Source organism: Phocoena sinus, chromosome 18, assembly GCF_008692025.1.
Source record: "Phocoena sinus isolate mPhoSin1 chromosome 18, mPhoSin1.pri, whole genome shotgun sequence".
NCBI lineage: Eukaryota > Metazoa > Chordata > Mammalia > Artiodactyla > Phocoenidae > Phocoena > Phocoena sinus.
The window spans coordinates 71,207,295-71,225,035 of NC_045780.1; the positions used below are offsets into that span (position 1 = coordinate 71,207,295).

Here is a 17,741-nt window from a genome sequence, read left to right on the forward strand (position 1 = left end):
TTTTATCTGCTCTGAAGAACATTAAACCCTCAGAACTGCCCAGAGATTTGGTTTATGTGACATTAATATCTCCAAGCAAAGCTACTTGAGGGCCAAATTGGCTTTTGGGTAGTTTTAGATAAGCCTTTTGAACCTCTTAGTATTTTAGACACGGAAGCTGACCCTTAGCTGTTTTAAAGAATCTTATTTCATTAACCAGATAGTAGTCATTAAACAGATAATATTAGCAGGTTGATGATTGGTGTATGTAGAAATGTTCCTGATTGAAGCTGGGCAGTTTGGAAAGTAAGTGCACGAGGATGTTGCAAAGCATCTACTATAAAAGTTTTAAGGGCAGAGGAGGAAAGTTGGGTAAAGATTTACCAACAGAGACCTAGTAGCTAAGTTGAAGCGAGGCAGCGTGATGCGGGCGGCAGCGTTAGAGCTCAGATCTGAGACGGAATCCTAGCATGTGAGTTTGAATGCTTTATCTGCACCTCTCTAGGCCTATTTCCTCATCTGTTAATTGGGATTATAATCGTACCTCCTTAGAGGGTTTTGTAAATTTGATGTTTCTAGACATAGTAGGTACTGGATAAGGGTAAGCTGTATCTGCTGCTTCTACTACTACTAATAATGATGATTTATACCAAGTTACCTATCACGTACATTTTCTACTTTCTTTCTTAGTGAATCATACACTGAAGTTGTGTTCCTTTATGTCAGCTAGTGTGTCTTCTTGAATTACGATCTGTGTAGAAGCAGGAATATGTTCTTGATACAGATATTTGGGCATGTACATGTTTCAGGGTCGCCACAATAAACCAGGGACCCTTCCAGAAATTGTTTTGTAGTTTGAGTCCCTGCTCATATGCAAAGAATTGTTTCCCGAGATGTGGCAAACACAGAACAAGATATGGTGATTTGATTGCTGTCTCTTGTTAGTTTATAATGCACCGACTTAAAAGGGGCTTTCCTCTCACAGATGTGGGTAATAACTCATCTTTGATAATGGGTATATAAAATGGTCAGTTGAATAGGAAATCTCTACTCCATTTGGGCCTGAAAGTGGTAATAAAATATTTGCATATAACAATATTTCAATCTAGATGATAGTTGATATTCATGCAACTTTTCCATGTATTGTAGTATGTTTTGGTGTGTGTATATGTGCAGGTGTGCACACATTGTGAACAGTTCTTTTCCAAAAGCTTTGCAGAAGCTTTGATCAAGTGTTTGTAATATTAAAAAGTTGTTCAAACATATGGTTTAGTAAATTTGGGGACATCTACCCCGTGGTATAACACGATACAGTCATTCCCAGTCATAAACCTTCAGTGATTTTTGTCATGGGAGAGGAGGTAAGGTTAAGTGTGAGGAAAATACTAGATACAAAATTCAGTGACACAGAAAATTTACTACAAAACACGCAAAAGGACTTAAGGAAATACTTTAATGTTAGCGGGGATTGGGTAGCGGAGCGGTAGGTGGTCTCAGTTAAAGTGTTTCTATAGATGCTGAAAGCACTGCGGACTATGTTGTCCTAAGGGGAATGGCTTGGGGTTAGGATGTCCAGGGGGCCAGTGTATGTTTCCAGAAAGTTTTCTTGGTCTTTAAGGCAATTGACAAAGAAAGTGATAAGTGTAATAGTTTGTCAACAGTATGCTGAGACATCTTGAAGAATTTTTGTGTTGGAAATGAAATTTAATCAAATATTAAGTGAAGTGAAATCTGTGATAACTAGAAAACATTTTAGAAAATGTTAGTATAATCAATGAAAAACACAGCAGAATCATGCTTTCAAGTGCTACTAGAAATAATCTAACTTGTTTTGCACAATACTATATATTGTATGGGACTTTGATTCCCCCACCCCACCACAGAGTTAGATCCAGAATTTTTTGAAGCGAATCTTAAAGATCTTGAATCACCTTAAGGCAAATCTCGGCACTGTCTGCAGGTGTTCTCATGTCTCATGTCAGAAATGCCAAGCATTTCTCAGGGGAGGTAAAGTGACCCTAAGTGTCTGTTTTGTTTCAAGAATGTCAGGTCTGCCCTCCGCTTGACACAATTCTACTAATTGTTAAAACCCCTGTCTCTGCACTTAACCAGGTAACCTAGTATGACTGCACTCAAGTATTTGCCAGGATGCATAGTGTCAAGTGCTGTCCCTCAATAGGGAGCAAAACCTGGTCAGAGAAACACTATTTATAGAGGACTACGTAAAGGAAAGACTATTAATTGGTTTCTTTTCAGTGGTTTTTGACCTCGTTTCAGTTTTCCTTTGAGAGTTTGATGAAAAGTGTGGATTCTTTTCACACACACGTACTCTAATCCTGTCCACAGGCCTTCTCTGTCTTCTAACAACTGTCCCTTGAGTTAAGCCAAACAGACCTTCAGAAACGTATACCCTTGCACCATGTTCACATTTGCCCTCTGTGGAGTTATTTAGTGAAGTCACTAAGTTCTGTATTTATATTTTGATATGGTGCTTGAATTGTTGAGTCCCTCCATGTAGATGGTGGTTATAAGAAGTGCTGTGAAATGTGTCACAGTATTTGCTGTGAGAATGTTGTTAGAAGATGTTGATGCCTTCTTTCACCATTTGGCAAATAGCTTCTTTGTACCAAGCCGACTCTCTAGAAGCTGCTTCATGGACTCTAGACTCTGGAAGCAAGTACTCCCTGGGAACATCTGAACCTGACTAGGAAGCGTCAAGAGAGATGTCATTGAAGGGTCAGCACAAGTTAGCTGAGCAGAGGGTAGGAAAGGGGGTTGAGGGTAGAGGGGAAAGATCCAGAGAATGATGGAGGAACTGTTAGCCGTTTAGTGTGTGATGGGCTGCGTGAGGGAAAGGGAGGACTGGAGAGTGATTTCCAGCGTGGAGGCTGGCCAGGTACTTAAATTTCGGCATCAACGGTGCTGCTTTTGGCATCAACGGTGCTAGCAGATGTGGAAGATTTGTTGGCATACGTTTTATCCGCTAACCTCAGCTCTGATTCCATTTGATGTGCTGCTTGTTTTCTCTGTGCCTTACTTTCCCCGTAAGTGTTCATTCTCCTGTGTCTTGCTATATTGTACTTATTTTTTTGAAATGCCGTAAATCATTTTAGGCACACATTGGAGTATACATAAAAACAAACCGATGATTTCAGAGATTCTTCTTCCCAGATTCTTCTTTTGTAGTGTGTTAATGAAATGTATGCCTTAGTATTTATAATAACGCCCTCTCTACACTATACTAGTGGGCTTCCATTAATTCATTATAGCGATTGTGATTGATGTACTTAGCTTGTTAAAACACAGCTGTTCTTATTTAGAAAATGAGCAGAAAGGTCTAATAGCTAACTAAACACGTAATGTTGACCCTTAAATGACGTACGTTTCATTTATGACTGTTTTAGATTTATTTAGTTTTCATCAGACTGTCTTCTAAAGTGTTTGGAATATATATTTTAAAAATTAAAAAGTTAATAAAATGAGGAAAGAGCAGACAGGAGGACAACCATAAAACTGTAGAAAATGCTTCTTGTGAAAAACAAATGTTTGCCTAAGGCTGTTATAAATGTGCGTCCGAGGCTCCGTATAGTTCATCTAGCTTTGAGGGCCCACCTATGCTGTTGGATTCATGAAATCAGTTCTAAAAGAATCAGAAGGAAGCAGGGCCTAAACTGTGTTGTCAGAATCACCCTAAACTATTCTAAAGGTCGAGGCTAAGCTTTGGTCTGATTCCTTAAGCAGATAGATGGTCTTGTGCCTGGAGTTTCGTGAAGGACAGTTCCTAAAGCTCTCTGTACGTGACTTCATTTAAGGGCTGGTTCCTGTAAGTTATTTTACCTAATCTTTACTGTCTACTCCGTGAAACAGGCAGTTGCCATGTTTGTTATGGTAAAAGCAGATAGAGTGGTGAGAAGATATCCCAGAAACAGTATTGTGTGATTTTTTAAAAAGTAAGAAAATAAGATAAATTTCATTACCTACTCTTTATTCTCATCTTACAGAGCCTGCATTGCTTCAAATGAAGACGGGGATTTGAGTAAATCTACTGTTCTGAGAAATTACAGAGAGGCCCAGGAATATGGCTCTTTTGGCACAGCTGAGATGTTGAATTACTCCGTTAATATATATGATGATGGAAACCTGCTCTCCATAGTGACGAGTGGAGGTATTCTGCTTCAGATTTGCTAACTAGAGATAAATTTACAAAGTGGTCAGATGACAAATTCTTCTAGCCAGAAGCAGCCTTATAGAGAATTTAATCGAATGATCCCTACTAAAGAACTAGGTCTGGAATAATGGATGTGACTTGGTTCCCTGGAAATTCCCTGGCTTTTTTTAAAGCCATAACCATGTAGGCTCCATTTGAGGAGTATAAGCATGGTCCAACCACAAAAAATAGATCAGCATAATTCATCTTATGAACAGTAATTTCACCTCCAAATATTAACCCTTGAAAATTCACCCATGAGTGCAAAGAGTCAGGTAAAAGGATCCTCACTACAGCATTCTATGTAATTTTGAAAAAGTTGTAAACTTTTTAAATGCCCATCAACAAAAGAATAGGTTTTTTAAAAAACTTGTATTATTCATCCTGTGGAATACATTATATAGGAATGAAAATGAATAAATCTACATATTCCTGTATGCATAAATCTCAGATACATAAACTTTACTGAAAAAAGTTATTCATGGTAAAACATTTGTATAAAATTTTTAAACATGCCAGGCAGTACTATATTATGTTTATGTGTGTGTGTGTGTGGTAAAAATATGAAAACATAGGTGGGAAGAATGTGCGTACCAGCTTCAGGGTAAGGGTAGTGGTTACTTCTGGGGAGGGAGAAGGAGAGTGAAGTAGGACAGCCAGCTCTTTCCCTCCCCCTCCCCAAGCTCTGTTGAGGTATAGCTGAAGTACAAGAAACTGCACATATGGATACACACGGTTTGGTAAGTTTTGATATGTGCATACACCCAGGACACCATCACCACAGTCAAAATTACGAACATATTCATCACCCCCAAAAGTTGGCATGTCTTCCTTTACTCAGGTAGCCGCTGAACTGCTTTCTGTCCACTCTAGATTACTTCACATTTTCTAGAATTTTATATAAATGGAATTGAAGAAAAATTTTTTTTTGCCTGCCTATTTCAGAATCCATATTGTGACTGTAACTAGCTTGTTCCTTATTGTTGAGTAGTGTTTCGTCATGTGCATCCACCATGGTTTGTTAATCCATTCATCTGTTGATGCACATTTGGATTGTTTCAACAGTTGCGTACAGGTCTTTGTAGAAATATGTTTTTGTTTAATTTGGACCAGTATCTGGGAGAACTGGTGGGGTGTGGTGGTTGCCTATTTAAGACTCTCGGAGCTCCTCTTCACAGCAGCTGCTCCCTTAGCACCCCACAGCAGAGTGTGAGTGCACGGCCCCACCCACCGTTGCCATGTCAGGCTCAGAACTGTAGTAAGAGGCATCTCAGTGTGGCTTTCGTTTGTATTTTCCGGGTGACTAACGGAGTTAAACATCTTTTCATACATATATTTGCCATTTGGTTATTCTCTTTTGGGAAATACTTTTTCAAGTGTATTACCCATTTTTCTTTTGAATTTTGAAAGATTATGTTCTGGATATAAGCTCTTTGTCAGTTACATATGTTGCAAATATTTTCTCACCTTTGTGACTTACATTTTCACTCTCAGTGAAACGGGTAGAATCCAGGATGGCAAAATAGTGTGTGTAATTCATTTTTTGTGAATTATCGTTAAGAGACTTAAGATAATAATACACTGTTAGATGTTAAGATGAGACTATATTTTTATTCTATGACTTTTATTGTGATTAATAATGTGCAAATTGAATCTAATGGTTAAAACTTGGAGTCTCTGAGGATGTTTTGTCATCTTCTCCCCTTTTTGCCTCTAGGAGCTCACGGAACACACGTAGCCAGTATAGCTGCCGGGCATTTTCCAGAAGAACCTGAACGGAATGGCGTGGCTCCTGGTGCTCAGATTCTTTCCATCAAGATTGGTGATACAAGACTAAGCACAATGGAAACGGGCACGGGCCTTATCAGAGCTGTGAGTATTTGTGAGCTGTTGACTTCGAAGACTAATGATTAATGATCATGGATGTTTTCAGGTTTATAAAGTGCTCTGGCTTTACAAAAAATATTGGAACTGTATTTGGTGTATAGGACTTTGTTTTTAAAAGCAAAAATGCTTAATTCATTTATATATTTTTATTGAAAATTATTAGGATAAAGTTTTTTGGAAACTATGAAAGTATTATTTACATTATACTCTCACTTCTAGTAAATCCCTTAGGAAGCTGTTTTGAGCTACTTTAAAAATTAAAAAGACCTCTTAGCCAGCTTGCTCCGTCAGTGTGAGAAGAATTTACTATTCTGCATTTCATTTTAACATATGAATTATATTTTACTTCAGCAAATTTAGACTTTAATAAGAACCATTCCATCCCCCTTCCTCTCCCCAGCTCTGCTCTGCAAATGCTAGTTTGTTTCTTATTGACTACTTCCTGTACTCTGTGACTCCCTCCTACATTTTTTTAAGTTTATCAACCATATGCCTGAGAATAACTTATAAATTTAGATTTGAATTGGAATACGATTGGTTAAGAAACTATGGGATTCCATGCCTTTATTGTACTGGCTCATCTGTTTCTATAAATGGCTGCCTAAACTGGACTCTTAATCTTTTCAATAGATGATAGAGGTTATAAATCATAAGTGTGATCTTGTCAACTACAGCTATGGAGAAGCAACTCACTGGCCAAATTCTGGGTGAGTGTTCTTTGGCACTTGTCAGCCATAGAAGCTTAGCTGATGAAAAGTATTAAATGCTTTTTAGAACTGGATTGGATATCACAACTGAAAAAGAGCAGACTCGGTGGGTAGATGATAACTGTCTGTCTCTGAGAACCCCGCCCCCATTCCCACATCTTTGATGTAGTTTTCCCCTCCTAGCCAGCCAGGTGGACCCGAGGGCCCATCTGTCACTAGAATTCCTCATCCACACGCAGCCTGACCTCTTCCAGGTGTACTTTCCTGACAAAATCTAGACTTGTGGAAGCCCGGCAGATCCTTCAGTGATCCCACAACTCATCTGCCCGGGTCTGTGGAGGTCACACTGATGTCATACTTTGTTTAGGACCGCGAATCGGAGATGTTCATCAGCGTCGTCTTTGGTCACACTGCACGTGCCCTTGCACTCCTGGACGGCCATTTTACACCTCCTTTTCTCCTTGGAGCCTTGCAGCGACCTCCCCTTTCATTCCTCAGCTGATGTCCTCACGTCTTTCTTTCCCAGAGAAAACAGAAGCACTCAGAGGGAACCTCCATGCCCTTTCTGTGACCTGTCTGACCCAACCTTCTGCCTTCCCTTGCTCTGTAATGAAAGAAGTGCCGGGATCGAAAGCCACTCAGGCACTTACGATCTGGCTCTCATCTCCTCTTTCCTCAAAGACTGCTCCAGCATCATCCCTCGCCTTTCCTGGGTTGTCATTACTACACAGACATGCTCTAGTACCTGCTAGCTTTAAAATTAACTTACTAAAAAACCTCTTCATTTCACACAGCCTTCACTTACTTTCCCAGCAAAACTTAGTTATTATGTATGTTCACTGTTTTCCATGGACATGTCTCACTGCCCCACCCCATGGCTGTGCCATCAGGATCTTCCTGCCGCCAAGTCCACTGGCTTAGCCTTGACCTCGTGTTGCCTCACCTCTTTATCCTTCATAGTACTAAATTTGAAATTACCTTATTTAGAGTGTTTACTTATTGATCACCTCTCCCCCACCACACCATCCATATACACCCACCATCCCTATACACCAGACCATCCCTATACACCAGACCATCCCTATACACCCACCATCCACGTACACCCACCATCCACGTACACCCACCATCCACATACACCCACCATCCCTATACACCCACCATTCCTGTACACGCACCATCCACATACACCCACCATCCACATACACCCACCATCCACATATACCCACCATCCCTATACACCCACCATCCCTATACACCACACCATCCCTATACACCCACCATCCACATACACCCACCACACACATACACCCACTATCCCTATACACCCACCATCCCTATACACCCACCATCCCTACACCCACCATCCCTATACACCCACCATCCACATTCACCCACCATCCCTATATACTCACCATCCCTATACACTCACCATCCCTATACACCCACCATCGCTATACACCACACCATCCCTATACACCCACCACCCACATACACCCACCATGCACATACACCCACCATCCCTATACACCACACCATCCACATACACGCATCATCCACATACACCCACCATCCCTATACACCCACCATCCACATACACCCACCATCCACATAAATCCAGTCTTGTATATCTCAAGATTGTATTTATGTGACATGCTGAAAAAGACACAATGACTGGAATCAAGAATGATGAGTGGTTGCCAGGGCTTAGAAGGGAACATGTAACTACAAATGGACAGATAACACCAAGGAGATTTTTTAATGAGGTACTAAAATTATTACTGTGTTTATGGTGGTGGTTGCACAGGCTATATACATGTGTTAAATCTCGAAGAACTGTACACCAAAGAGAAAGTCAATTTTACTCTATGTTAATATAAAAAATAAAAAATTTTTAAAGTTAAAAAAAAAAAACCTTAATTTTCTCAGATCACTGGTACTAAGTCCCTTGTGGGGCTGGAAAGGAATGTCTCACAAGTACCCTCTCTCTCAGTTGTTTCATCCATGAAGGTAATCTCGCCCCTTTTTCTCTTGCTTCAGTAGCTTGATTACCTCAGTGTATTTCTTTCTCTCCTTTAACAGTCCTTCTTTTAAAGTCTTCTTTCCCTAGCGTTCTTTCCTTCACATTTATCACTTTGGAGTGTCCTTGGCCCTTTACCATTTTTATATTGACCCCATTTTCTTCCTTGTGGTCTAACTTTGTCTCCTTTAATTAATACCAGTACATTTTTCTTATTTGCTGTCAAGCTCTAACCAGATTTCTTATATTTTAAATGCTACATTTAAGTTCTTCTTAGTGCCTTATTTCCACTTTCACCTTTGCCACTTGTCACAACTGTGTGTGTGGATTCCCAAGGAGTCATTTCTGAATACTTCAAGTGGTAGATGGAGGTGGACCCCTGTTGTCCCACCACCCAGTCACTGCCCAATGGTTCAGTCTTTGCTCTTGGTCCTTTTGTAGTTTATTTTCCCCACATATATTCAGTTTTGTATCTAGCATTTTCCCCATGTTTAACCTGGGGCCTCCTAACTCCTTCCCTCCACTAAAACCCAACGAGGGTGTGTATCTCTTGGGGTGGCTGTATCGTGTTCCACCAATGGTGGATGTGCCAAAATTTACTTAACCGTGCGTTTGAGCGGAGTTTGGTGTTATAAACACTGTGGGCGTAGGAGCTCAGCACTTGTAGTTTGAGGATGTCCTGAGTGATTCTAAAGCACCTCTCCTGATCCATGACCACCATCTTACTTATGCTACTTAGAACCCTTGTTTTGGTTTGTTTTTTCATATACACCATGTTTGAAAATATTTTCACATTATGGTCATATATTTCTTGAAAAGTGGGACAGTTTTATATGTTCAGCGGAATTGTCTCTCTCTTTCAGGAGAATATGTGAAGTAATTAGTGAAGCTGTGTGGAAGCATAACGTAATTTATGTTTCAAGTGCTGGGAATAACGGCCCCTGCCTTTCTACAGTCGGGTGCCCAGGAGGAACCACATCAAGTGTGATAGGTTAGTTTCCTGTTTTAGAAATAGACTTAGAAACAAGCAGGCAAAAAACCTCAGTTCATCCAATGTTAACTGTATCTCTACTCTATGCAAGACACTGTGAGCCTTAAGTAGATCCTTAGGAAAGTGAAATCTAGTAGGGACTTTCTGATCTAGAATTTCCCCTACAGCAGCCTGGAGTAAGGGGTTTACTGGAAGTACAGATCCAGGGCTGTGGGATTACAAATGTGCAGTTACCTCTGCTTTGAGAATTTGGGCAAGGCTTTCTGAAAGCAGTGTGAGAATGAGGATTTTAATAGGTAGAAATAAGCGAGGGAAGGGCTTTCCAGGCTAAGTAAATAGCATAAATAAAGACACTTGTTTCACTACTTATTTATTGTGTAGGGCAATTTATTTATAGTCACGTTTCCTTTTAATTTCTCTTGGAACATGCAGAAAGATTTAGATGTAGAGGAAGGAAGCTTCATTATTGTGAAAAGCAGTTGAATCACATTTGTTCTATGAATGTGGCTTTTTCCCACTCTTTGGTCTTCAGGATCTGATGCAGTGCTGTTTCGCTGTAATCTAACGGGAAAAAATGCCTGTCAGCAGGAGTTGTAGGAGCGCAAAATTAGTTGCAGTCATAATATGAAAATAATCAAATTAACTTCCATTATAGTACAGTAGCTGCCGCCTTGTGTAAAACACCCCCTCCACAAAACATGAAACCCAGCCCTGATTTTTTTTTTACTAAGATCATGAATGAGGAGGATGAATTGAGAGATCCCTTATGTAGTAAATGAGGCCTAAAGTTTTTTGGTTTATTTTTAAATTTGGGATCAAAATAAGGCTTACACCTCTTAACATTTGTGATTGGATGCATGACTATAAAAACTGGTCCCAAACAGTTTTTCTGGCGTATCCATCAGTAACTGAACAGATATGTATATATCATAAGTGTTATTATAGTTGTAAAGATATTATTGATGTTATAGACACACAGCAAAATTTGGGCATCAAAGCTTAGAACAGAAACTGGTCGTTTTGAAAATGTTTTTGTTTTGAAATATCAGTGACCTTATGTTTATAGGACGTGCTTTTATTTATAGCTTGTAAATTTTAAGCAAGGTGTAGCTTGCTTTATATAATTTGGTTTTGTTTTTTTGCGGGGGCTGCGTCAGGTCCTTGTTGTGGCACCTGGCATCTTCGTTGAGGCATGCACGACCTTTTTTGTTGTGGCGCATGGCTTCTCTCTAGTTGTGCCATGCGGGTTCCAGAGCACGTGGGCTCTGTAGTTTGCGGCACATGGGCTCTAGTTGAGGTGCACAGGCTCAGTAGTTGTAGCACACGGGCTTAGTTGCCCTGCGGCACGTGGATCTTAGTTCCCAAGGATCGAACCCGCGTTCCCTGTGTTGCAAGGTGGATTCTTTACCACTGGACCCCTTTATTGTAGTTTGAAACCTTTTGATTCAGTAATTCTGTTAAATCATGTGTTAAGATAACAGTGCCTGCCAGTGTGATACATCCCTTGTGTATTCCAGATCTCTAGATATTTTTAAGTACACAAATTAAAATGAAACAAAATAGATCTCAAAGGTATCTAATGATCAAAATACACTGCACTGCTACAATGCTCAGTATTTTGTCATTTTTTTATCCCCAGTTTCACTGAAAATTTTATACTAAATTTTACAAAACGATTAGTTTTATGTGGCAGCATCGTTAACCTGAGTCCTCTTAACTCACCTATTTTATCTAGACTTCTGCTCTGAAGATGTGTGTGTTGTAAAGAAGAATGAGGAGCTGGTAGGCTTCGATTCTAAGTCTTGTCTCTGCCGGTCATTTCCTTTAGTAAATTTTTTTAATCTCTCTATGCTCTGCTTCCAAATTTCTAGAATGAAGGAACTGAGTTTGATCTCTATGTTCTGTGATTGCAGAGTCTAACTAGTTTGCATCTGCACATTTATCTAAAAGATGGTATGTAGGGCTTCCCTGGTGGCGCAGTAGTTGAGAGTCCACCTGCCGACGCAGGGGACATGGGTTCGTGCCCCAGTCCAGGAAGATCCCACATGCCGCGGAGCGGCTGGGCCCGTGAGCCATGGCCGCTGAGCCTGCCCATCCAGAGCCTGTGCTCTGCAGCGGGAGAGGCCACAACAGTGAGAGGCCCGCGTACCGCAAAAAAATATATATAATAATAAAAGACTGTATGTAGCATGTTATATGCTTGTTATTTACTACAGCCATTTTTGTGGTCATTTAAAAATGAAGACTAATCAACTGATTCCTTATCTTTCTAAAGTCATATTTTAAAAATTTGAAACACATTTCTCTTTTACACATAGATACACTTTTAGATACATTATTATATTTAATCCACATAATAATCCTGGAAGGTATTTTTATATACAAAAGCATACCACCTAGTGTAACATCTGGCATGTAGTAAACTTGCCTTGGTTATTAAATTTTCTTATCTTTCCATTTTGTGAGAAAGAACTGTGGTATCGGGAGAGTAGGCAATTTACCAGGGTCACACAGCCGAGGGAGCAGTGGGTTTAGAATTAGGATCCCTGTCTTGTGTCCTTTTGTTAATGACCAGATCCACTCCACAGGTGTTGGTGCCTACGTTTCTCCTGATATGATGGTTGCCGAGTATTCTCTGAGAGAGAAATTACCTGCAAATCAGTACACGTGGTCTTCTAGAGGCCCCAGGTAGGTTGAGAGTAGTACATGGGACTATTACAAATATTTTGTTAAACTGCATGGTGGGGAGGGGTAGAGTTTTGGTCATTTTACCGATTCTTTCTGTTGGTTTTTGCATGTTCATTTTGATTAACAATCTCGTTAGAGGGAAACAGGTAATTAAAGAAATAAATTACAGTTATTTCATTGTTAGATGTATGACATAACTATTCTGTTATAAATTTTATGCCCATGTCTACAATCCTTCACTAAGAATATGTAAGGTTTATATAAGGAAAATTTTATTTTTTTTATTTCAGTGAAAGTTTTATTTATGTTTTATGGAACCTATTTTTAGAACACTATTTCCAACACCAGAAATGCTTTATGATCAGCCACTTTAACAGACTAGTGGAAAATTAATAGAGAGTAAGGAAGTAGTCAGAATTCATGAGTCTTCCCAGTTATTTGTTCCAGTTACAAGATATCAAGGTTCAGTGCAAACATTGGTAGAGAACATAGACAGTGCAAAGAGAAAAGTGGGAATCACCCTAAACCTCATCATCTGTCGTATGTATGGGTCAGATTTCGAAGAACATCTTTTTAGTCATTACCGTGTGCGTAAGTGGAAGCACACGCGACTCAGGCACTTTTATAACCTACTTTTGTCACTCGGTAATACAGTGAGAACATCTTACAGGTCAACAGATATTTACCCAATAATATTTGTTTTAGGATAGTCACTAGGAGGGCTGCTACCAACCCGTTACAGGAGTTGTTTGCATTGCTTTCAGTTCTCTGTTAAAATGTGAAACCAAATAGCCCCAATATTCCTAGCCAGGAACGACGATAGTTGTTGAGCTGGTGTTTGGTGACGATGCGATGGTGAACTCTATGGGCTTTAACTCAGCAGACCCTGCTGGCTCGAGTCCAGCATGGCAGCCACTGGTCACATGAGAGTCTGAACTGAGCTGTGCTGCAAGTATGAAATGAACACCAGATTTGCAAACTTGGTACAAAAAAGAATGTAAATTAACTCATTTTTTCCTATCAATTTCATGTTGAAATTACAATATTTTAGATATGTTGGGTTAAATAAAATACGTTACTAAAATTAAGTAAACCATCTTTTTGTTAGCTTTTTTTAAATACGGCTTTTAGAAAACTTTAAATGCCATGTGTGTCCCCCATGCTTCTCCTGGACAGCGCTGTTTTAGACTTTGTAGACAAGAGGGTGCTTCTGCTTATTACAGACGCGAAAAGTGCGTTCATCAGGCGTCTGAGCAGCGACCCTCATTTACTGCCCTTCTATAAAACATACGTGATACTATGGCCTGCCACGCGTAAGCCCAGGTACGCACACACACAGACGTTTTGTCCACTTATGAGGGAAAGAACTGCTGCGTAATAGTGAAATAGCCGTGATTGCGGATAGTTCGTGTGTTGTACTGTAATTTATTTGGCTAGTGGCCTTTCTACAAAGGCCCTGTTTATCCAGTGTCCACCGTCGTAAGCAGACTCTAACTGCTTTCGTTCAGTGCTGATGGGGCCCTTGGAGTGAGCATCAGCGCCCCAGGAGGCGCCATAGCCTCTGTTCCTAACTGGACGCTGCGTGGAACTCAGCTCATGAACGGGACGTCTATGTCTTCTCCCAACGCGTGTGGAGGCATCGCCTTGATTCTGTCAGGTAATGACGTTGCTCACCTTACTACCGTTGCTCAGTTTCCCAGTGAAGCGACAGTGAGTTGTTGGCTATTCCGCGTGTACTTCAGCCACAGTTTCATTACTTTTCTTAATAAGATAGAAGTAACATGATAAAATGGATTTTAAAAGTATCATTTATACTTCATCTTGGTCCTGGTTCTAAAATGCATGATTTATGTATAAGCTTAGTTAAGTAGGTGTGAAGTATCTAGACAATTTCATGTTCACAGCTTAAAATAAAGTCAGATTGTGGCCGTGAAAAGTAATTGAATAAATTTCTCTTATTTCAGGCAGATATTTTTAATTCCTGAATTTCTCAGGGTGAGAAAATGTGGTACAACTGGGAATGTCCTGGCCCAAAGTCAAGTTTAAGGTGGAAAATAGTTGGTGTGAGGATAGTGATTTGGGTGTATATTCATTCAGCAAGCGTATTCATTGGCCGTTAATGACTCTTAAGCATTATTTTAGCTCTGGGGCTAAATTAGTGAACAGAGCATTAAAAATACCTGCCTGTGTGGAGTTGATGTTAAAGTTGGAGGAGAAACAGACTGTGAACAAAATAAAAAATGGTTACTGTTACACGTAAGAAGACAGTGAATATCGGCGCGGAGCCAGCGATGCCGACGGGGCGCTAGGCTGGCGTGCGAGAGGCTGCTGTGGTGTTGGACGGGGGGCGTCAGCCCTGACCAGGGCTCAGCGTCCGGTCAGCCCGGCGGGCCTGAAGACCCCTCCCCAGCAGCATCCCTCTGGTCAGATCCCAGGCTCTCCACCCACAGTCCTGGTCCTGTTCAACCTTGCCGGGTACCTCAGGGTCGCTCGCGCCTCTTGTCTGTGGCACGCTGCTCTCTTTGTCTGGAGCTCCTTTCTGCCGTGTCTTGACCTGTGTGTTCCCTGTGTCTCCTCTGATAGACACTACTAGGGATACCAACTCACGTATTTGTTCTCATGGGCATCACCCTTTCGTGGATTCTCACTGACAAAACGGTCACCTTCTTGATTTGCTCTCAGAGCACCGTAGCGTTCCCATGTTTGTTTTGCTCAGGGCTTACTCTCGTAAATGTCTGCGTGTTCAGTTCTGGAGGGGACAGGAGTGCGCTCTTACTCATCTTGCGCCTCTAACAGCAGTCGTTATCAGAAGGTGGACAGCTTGGCGGCCTCCACATCCTTCCCAGAGGACAGTCAGCCCCAGCCTTGCTGCTCCCTGGCATTGCCAGGGAAGCTTCTAATCAGTGGCCATGCCTGGGATCCAGTCTCAAAGGTGCTGATTTGATTGCATCGGGACCTCAGCATCTTTCTGGCTCCTTCCAGTACCCTTGGTGTTTATAATGTGAACCCGGATTGAGACCTTGTGCCAGTGACCATGTTGTTTGACCAGCAGTAGTTTAAGGAAGGTGTCATTCGAATGCCTTTTGGTACTTTTTGCTCAGATGTTCACATTCCCAGTGCAGAGCCCGTGTTCATGCCGCTGCCTAGTGGGCACACAGGAATTTTCCTTGAATGAAGTCTTTGCGTTAACACAAGCAGCTTGAGTCAGACTGTTTGTCAGTTTTTTGTTGTTTTTTTTTTTTAAATAAAAAAAGATTTAAAAGTGAGTGTTGAAGCACAAGACGTTAAAACCAGAGGATGTACGCGCTATCCATACTAGTGAGCAGAGAGTGTTTCAAGTAACCAGCTCAACTGATGGGCACTACTTTCTTGTTTTCTGTTTTTGGCTTTTAGGTCTGAAAGCTAATAATGTTAACTACACGGTTCATTCAGTCAGAAGAGCTCTCGAAAACACTGCAGTGAAGGCTGACAATATAGAAGTGTTTGCCCAAGGACATGGTATTATTCAGGTATTGTCGTTTGTACGAAAAAAACGGGTTGTAAATCAGGATAATATTTTAATGATTACTGGATAATACTCCTATTATAATGATGATTGAGTTTTTCTAATTGATTATATGCCAGAGTAGTCTCTGAACTGTAAGCAGAGGGTATGAAAACAAATTTTGTACTTAAGACAGATTGGTGAGGCTAAGGTGGAGAAACATAATAGACATAGGACATGTAGGGGGTGGAGTTCACGGCAGAGCAGCAGAGGGCAGAAGCCGGCCAGTCAGTAATGGCATGTGGAGGTTTCCTAGCTTTGTCACTTGGGAGTAAAGAGGGTGGAGTGGAAGGCGAGTCCAGTGGCTAGACCAGTGTTTTGTCCAGTGAGGTAGAATTGTCCTCCTAAATGGGGTTTCCGTGTAGGTCAGAAAGGCGGATGGAGAAACGGACTTTTTGCTTGTACTTTGCTACAATGGAAAAGAAATTGGGGATCTGCAATAAAGTACTTTCTTGACCCAACCATGTATATCTTACTGTTTGTATTCTCTTAATTAGGTTGATAAAGCCTATGACTACCTCGTTCAGAATACATCATTTGCTAATAAGTTAGGTTTCACTGTTACTGTTGGAAATAACCGTGGCATCTACCTCCGAGATCCTGTTCAGGTGGCTGCACCTTCAGATCACGGTGTTGGCATTGAACCTGTATTTCCAGAAAATACTGGTGAGTAATAACCGGACAGTAAGCTGATGTGCTCACATTTATGCTTTGAATGAATTGTACCACAATAGAGAAAATGCTGTTTAGGCTAATGTTCTAAAGAGCCCATGCCTACAGGAATTGACAATGTTATTAATTTGTATTTCATAGAGGTGTAGGGGACACTGATGGCAATTAGGGATCCTGATACAATGGCAGTTCGGTTGGCAGTGTGTCTACCAGAAAAACAGTAGCATGGGCCTTTAGGGACCTGGAGCTTTTATTAAATTGTGGATAGTAAAGCATCAAATTCCTTTTCTTTCCCACTTTTACTACTTGGGTGTAAGAGTTTTTGGTTGGAGAGTGGGAAGCAGAAGCAGCCAGGCAGAACCCCAGCCCAACGACTGTGAACAAAATTGTCATCACTGTAAACTTAGGAGTCTTTTCTCTTAGTCAGATTCTGTTAACTGTATGCAGTAATGAAAAATATTCACTAAAATGGTTTGTGTTCAGGTTGTAGCCAGCCATGTTGGGTGAACACATGAATGGATTCCGAGCATCCTAAAATAAATGTGAGGGAGGTTCTGTGGCTCTTTTATGTAAGCTGTGTTTCGGGAGCCCGTGCCTACTGGATTTTACAGCCAACCACATGTATCTGTGGAATTTTCTTGACAGACGACAGAACGTTTTAAAATGGAAGAAAAGGAAAAAATAACTAATCTTTACTTTTTGGTCTTTTTAACGCCAGAAAACTCTGAGAAAATATCCCTTCAGCTTCATTTAGCTTTAACTTCGAATTCATCATGGGTTCAGTGTCCCAGCCATTTGGAACTCATGAATCAGTGCAGACACATAAACATACGTGTGGATCCCAGGGGCTTAAGAGAAGGATTGCATTATACAGAGGTATTTATTGGGATATCTTCATTTTTACTTTCTTTAGTCTTTAAAATGTGTAGAAGTCTTTGTGTAGCAGTCCATTTCCCCATTAGTCTGAGTAAGTCAAGGGTTGTCATGGGTGTATTTGTCCAGGCTGTTTGCCATTAATTATGTGGCCTGACATCAGAAAATTGATG

General features: G+C 40.8%; 1 protein-coding gene across 7 annotated transcripts in view; it reads left to right on the forward strand.

Annotated features, from left to right (window-relative positions):
• The window catches only part of TPP2 (tripeptidyl peptidase 2), a 67,797-nt gene that overhangs the window by 22,092 nt on the left and 27,964 nt on the right, over positions 1–17,741 (forward strand). For all 7 annotated transcript variants that reach the window (XR_004346668.1, XR_004346667.1, XR_004346666.1 and 4 more), the window contains exons 6-14: positions 3,981–4,144; positions 5,904–6,058; positions 6,704–6,780; positions 9,664–9,791; positions 12,380–12,479; positions 13,988–14,136; positions 15,873–15,988; positions 16,521–16,689; positions 17,414–17,571. Coding sequence is in view for 4 of the 7 variants with exons in the window: in XM_032611176.1 (XP_032467067.1) it covers positions 3,981–4,144; positions 5,904–6,058; positions 6,704–6,780; positions 9,664–9,791; positions 12,380–12,479; positions 13,988–14,136; positions 15,873–15,988; positions 16,521–16,689; positions 17,414–17,571 (1,216 nt within the window). In the remaining 3 variants the exon portion in view is untranslated. The remainder of the gene's footprint in view (positions 1–3,980; positions 4,145–5,903; positions 6,059–6,703; positions 6,781–9,663; positions 9,792–12,379; positions 12,480–13,987; positions 14,137–15,872; positions 15,989–16,520; positions 16,690–17,413; positions 17,572–17,741) is intronic.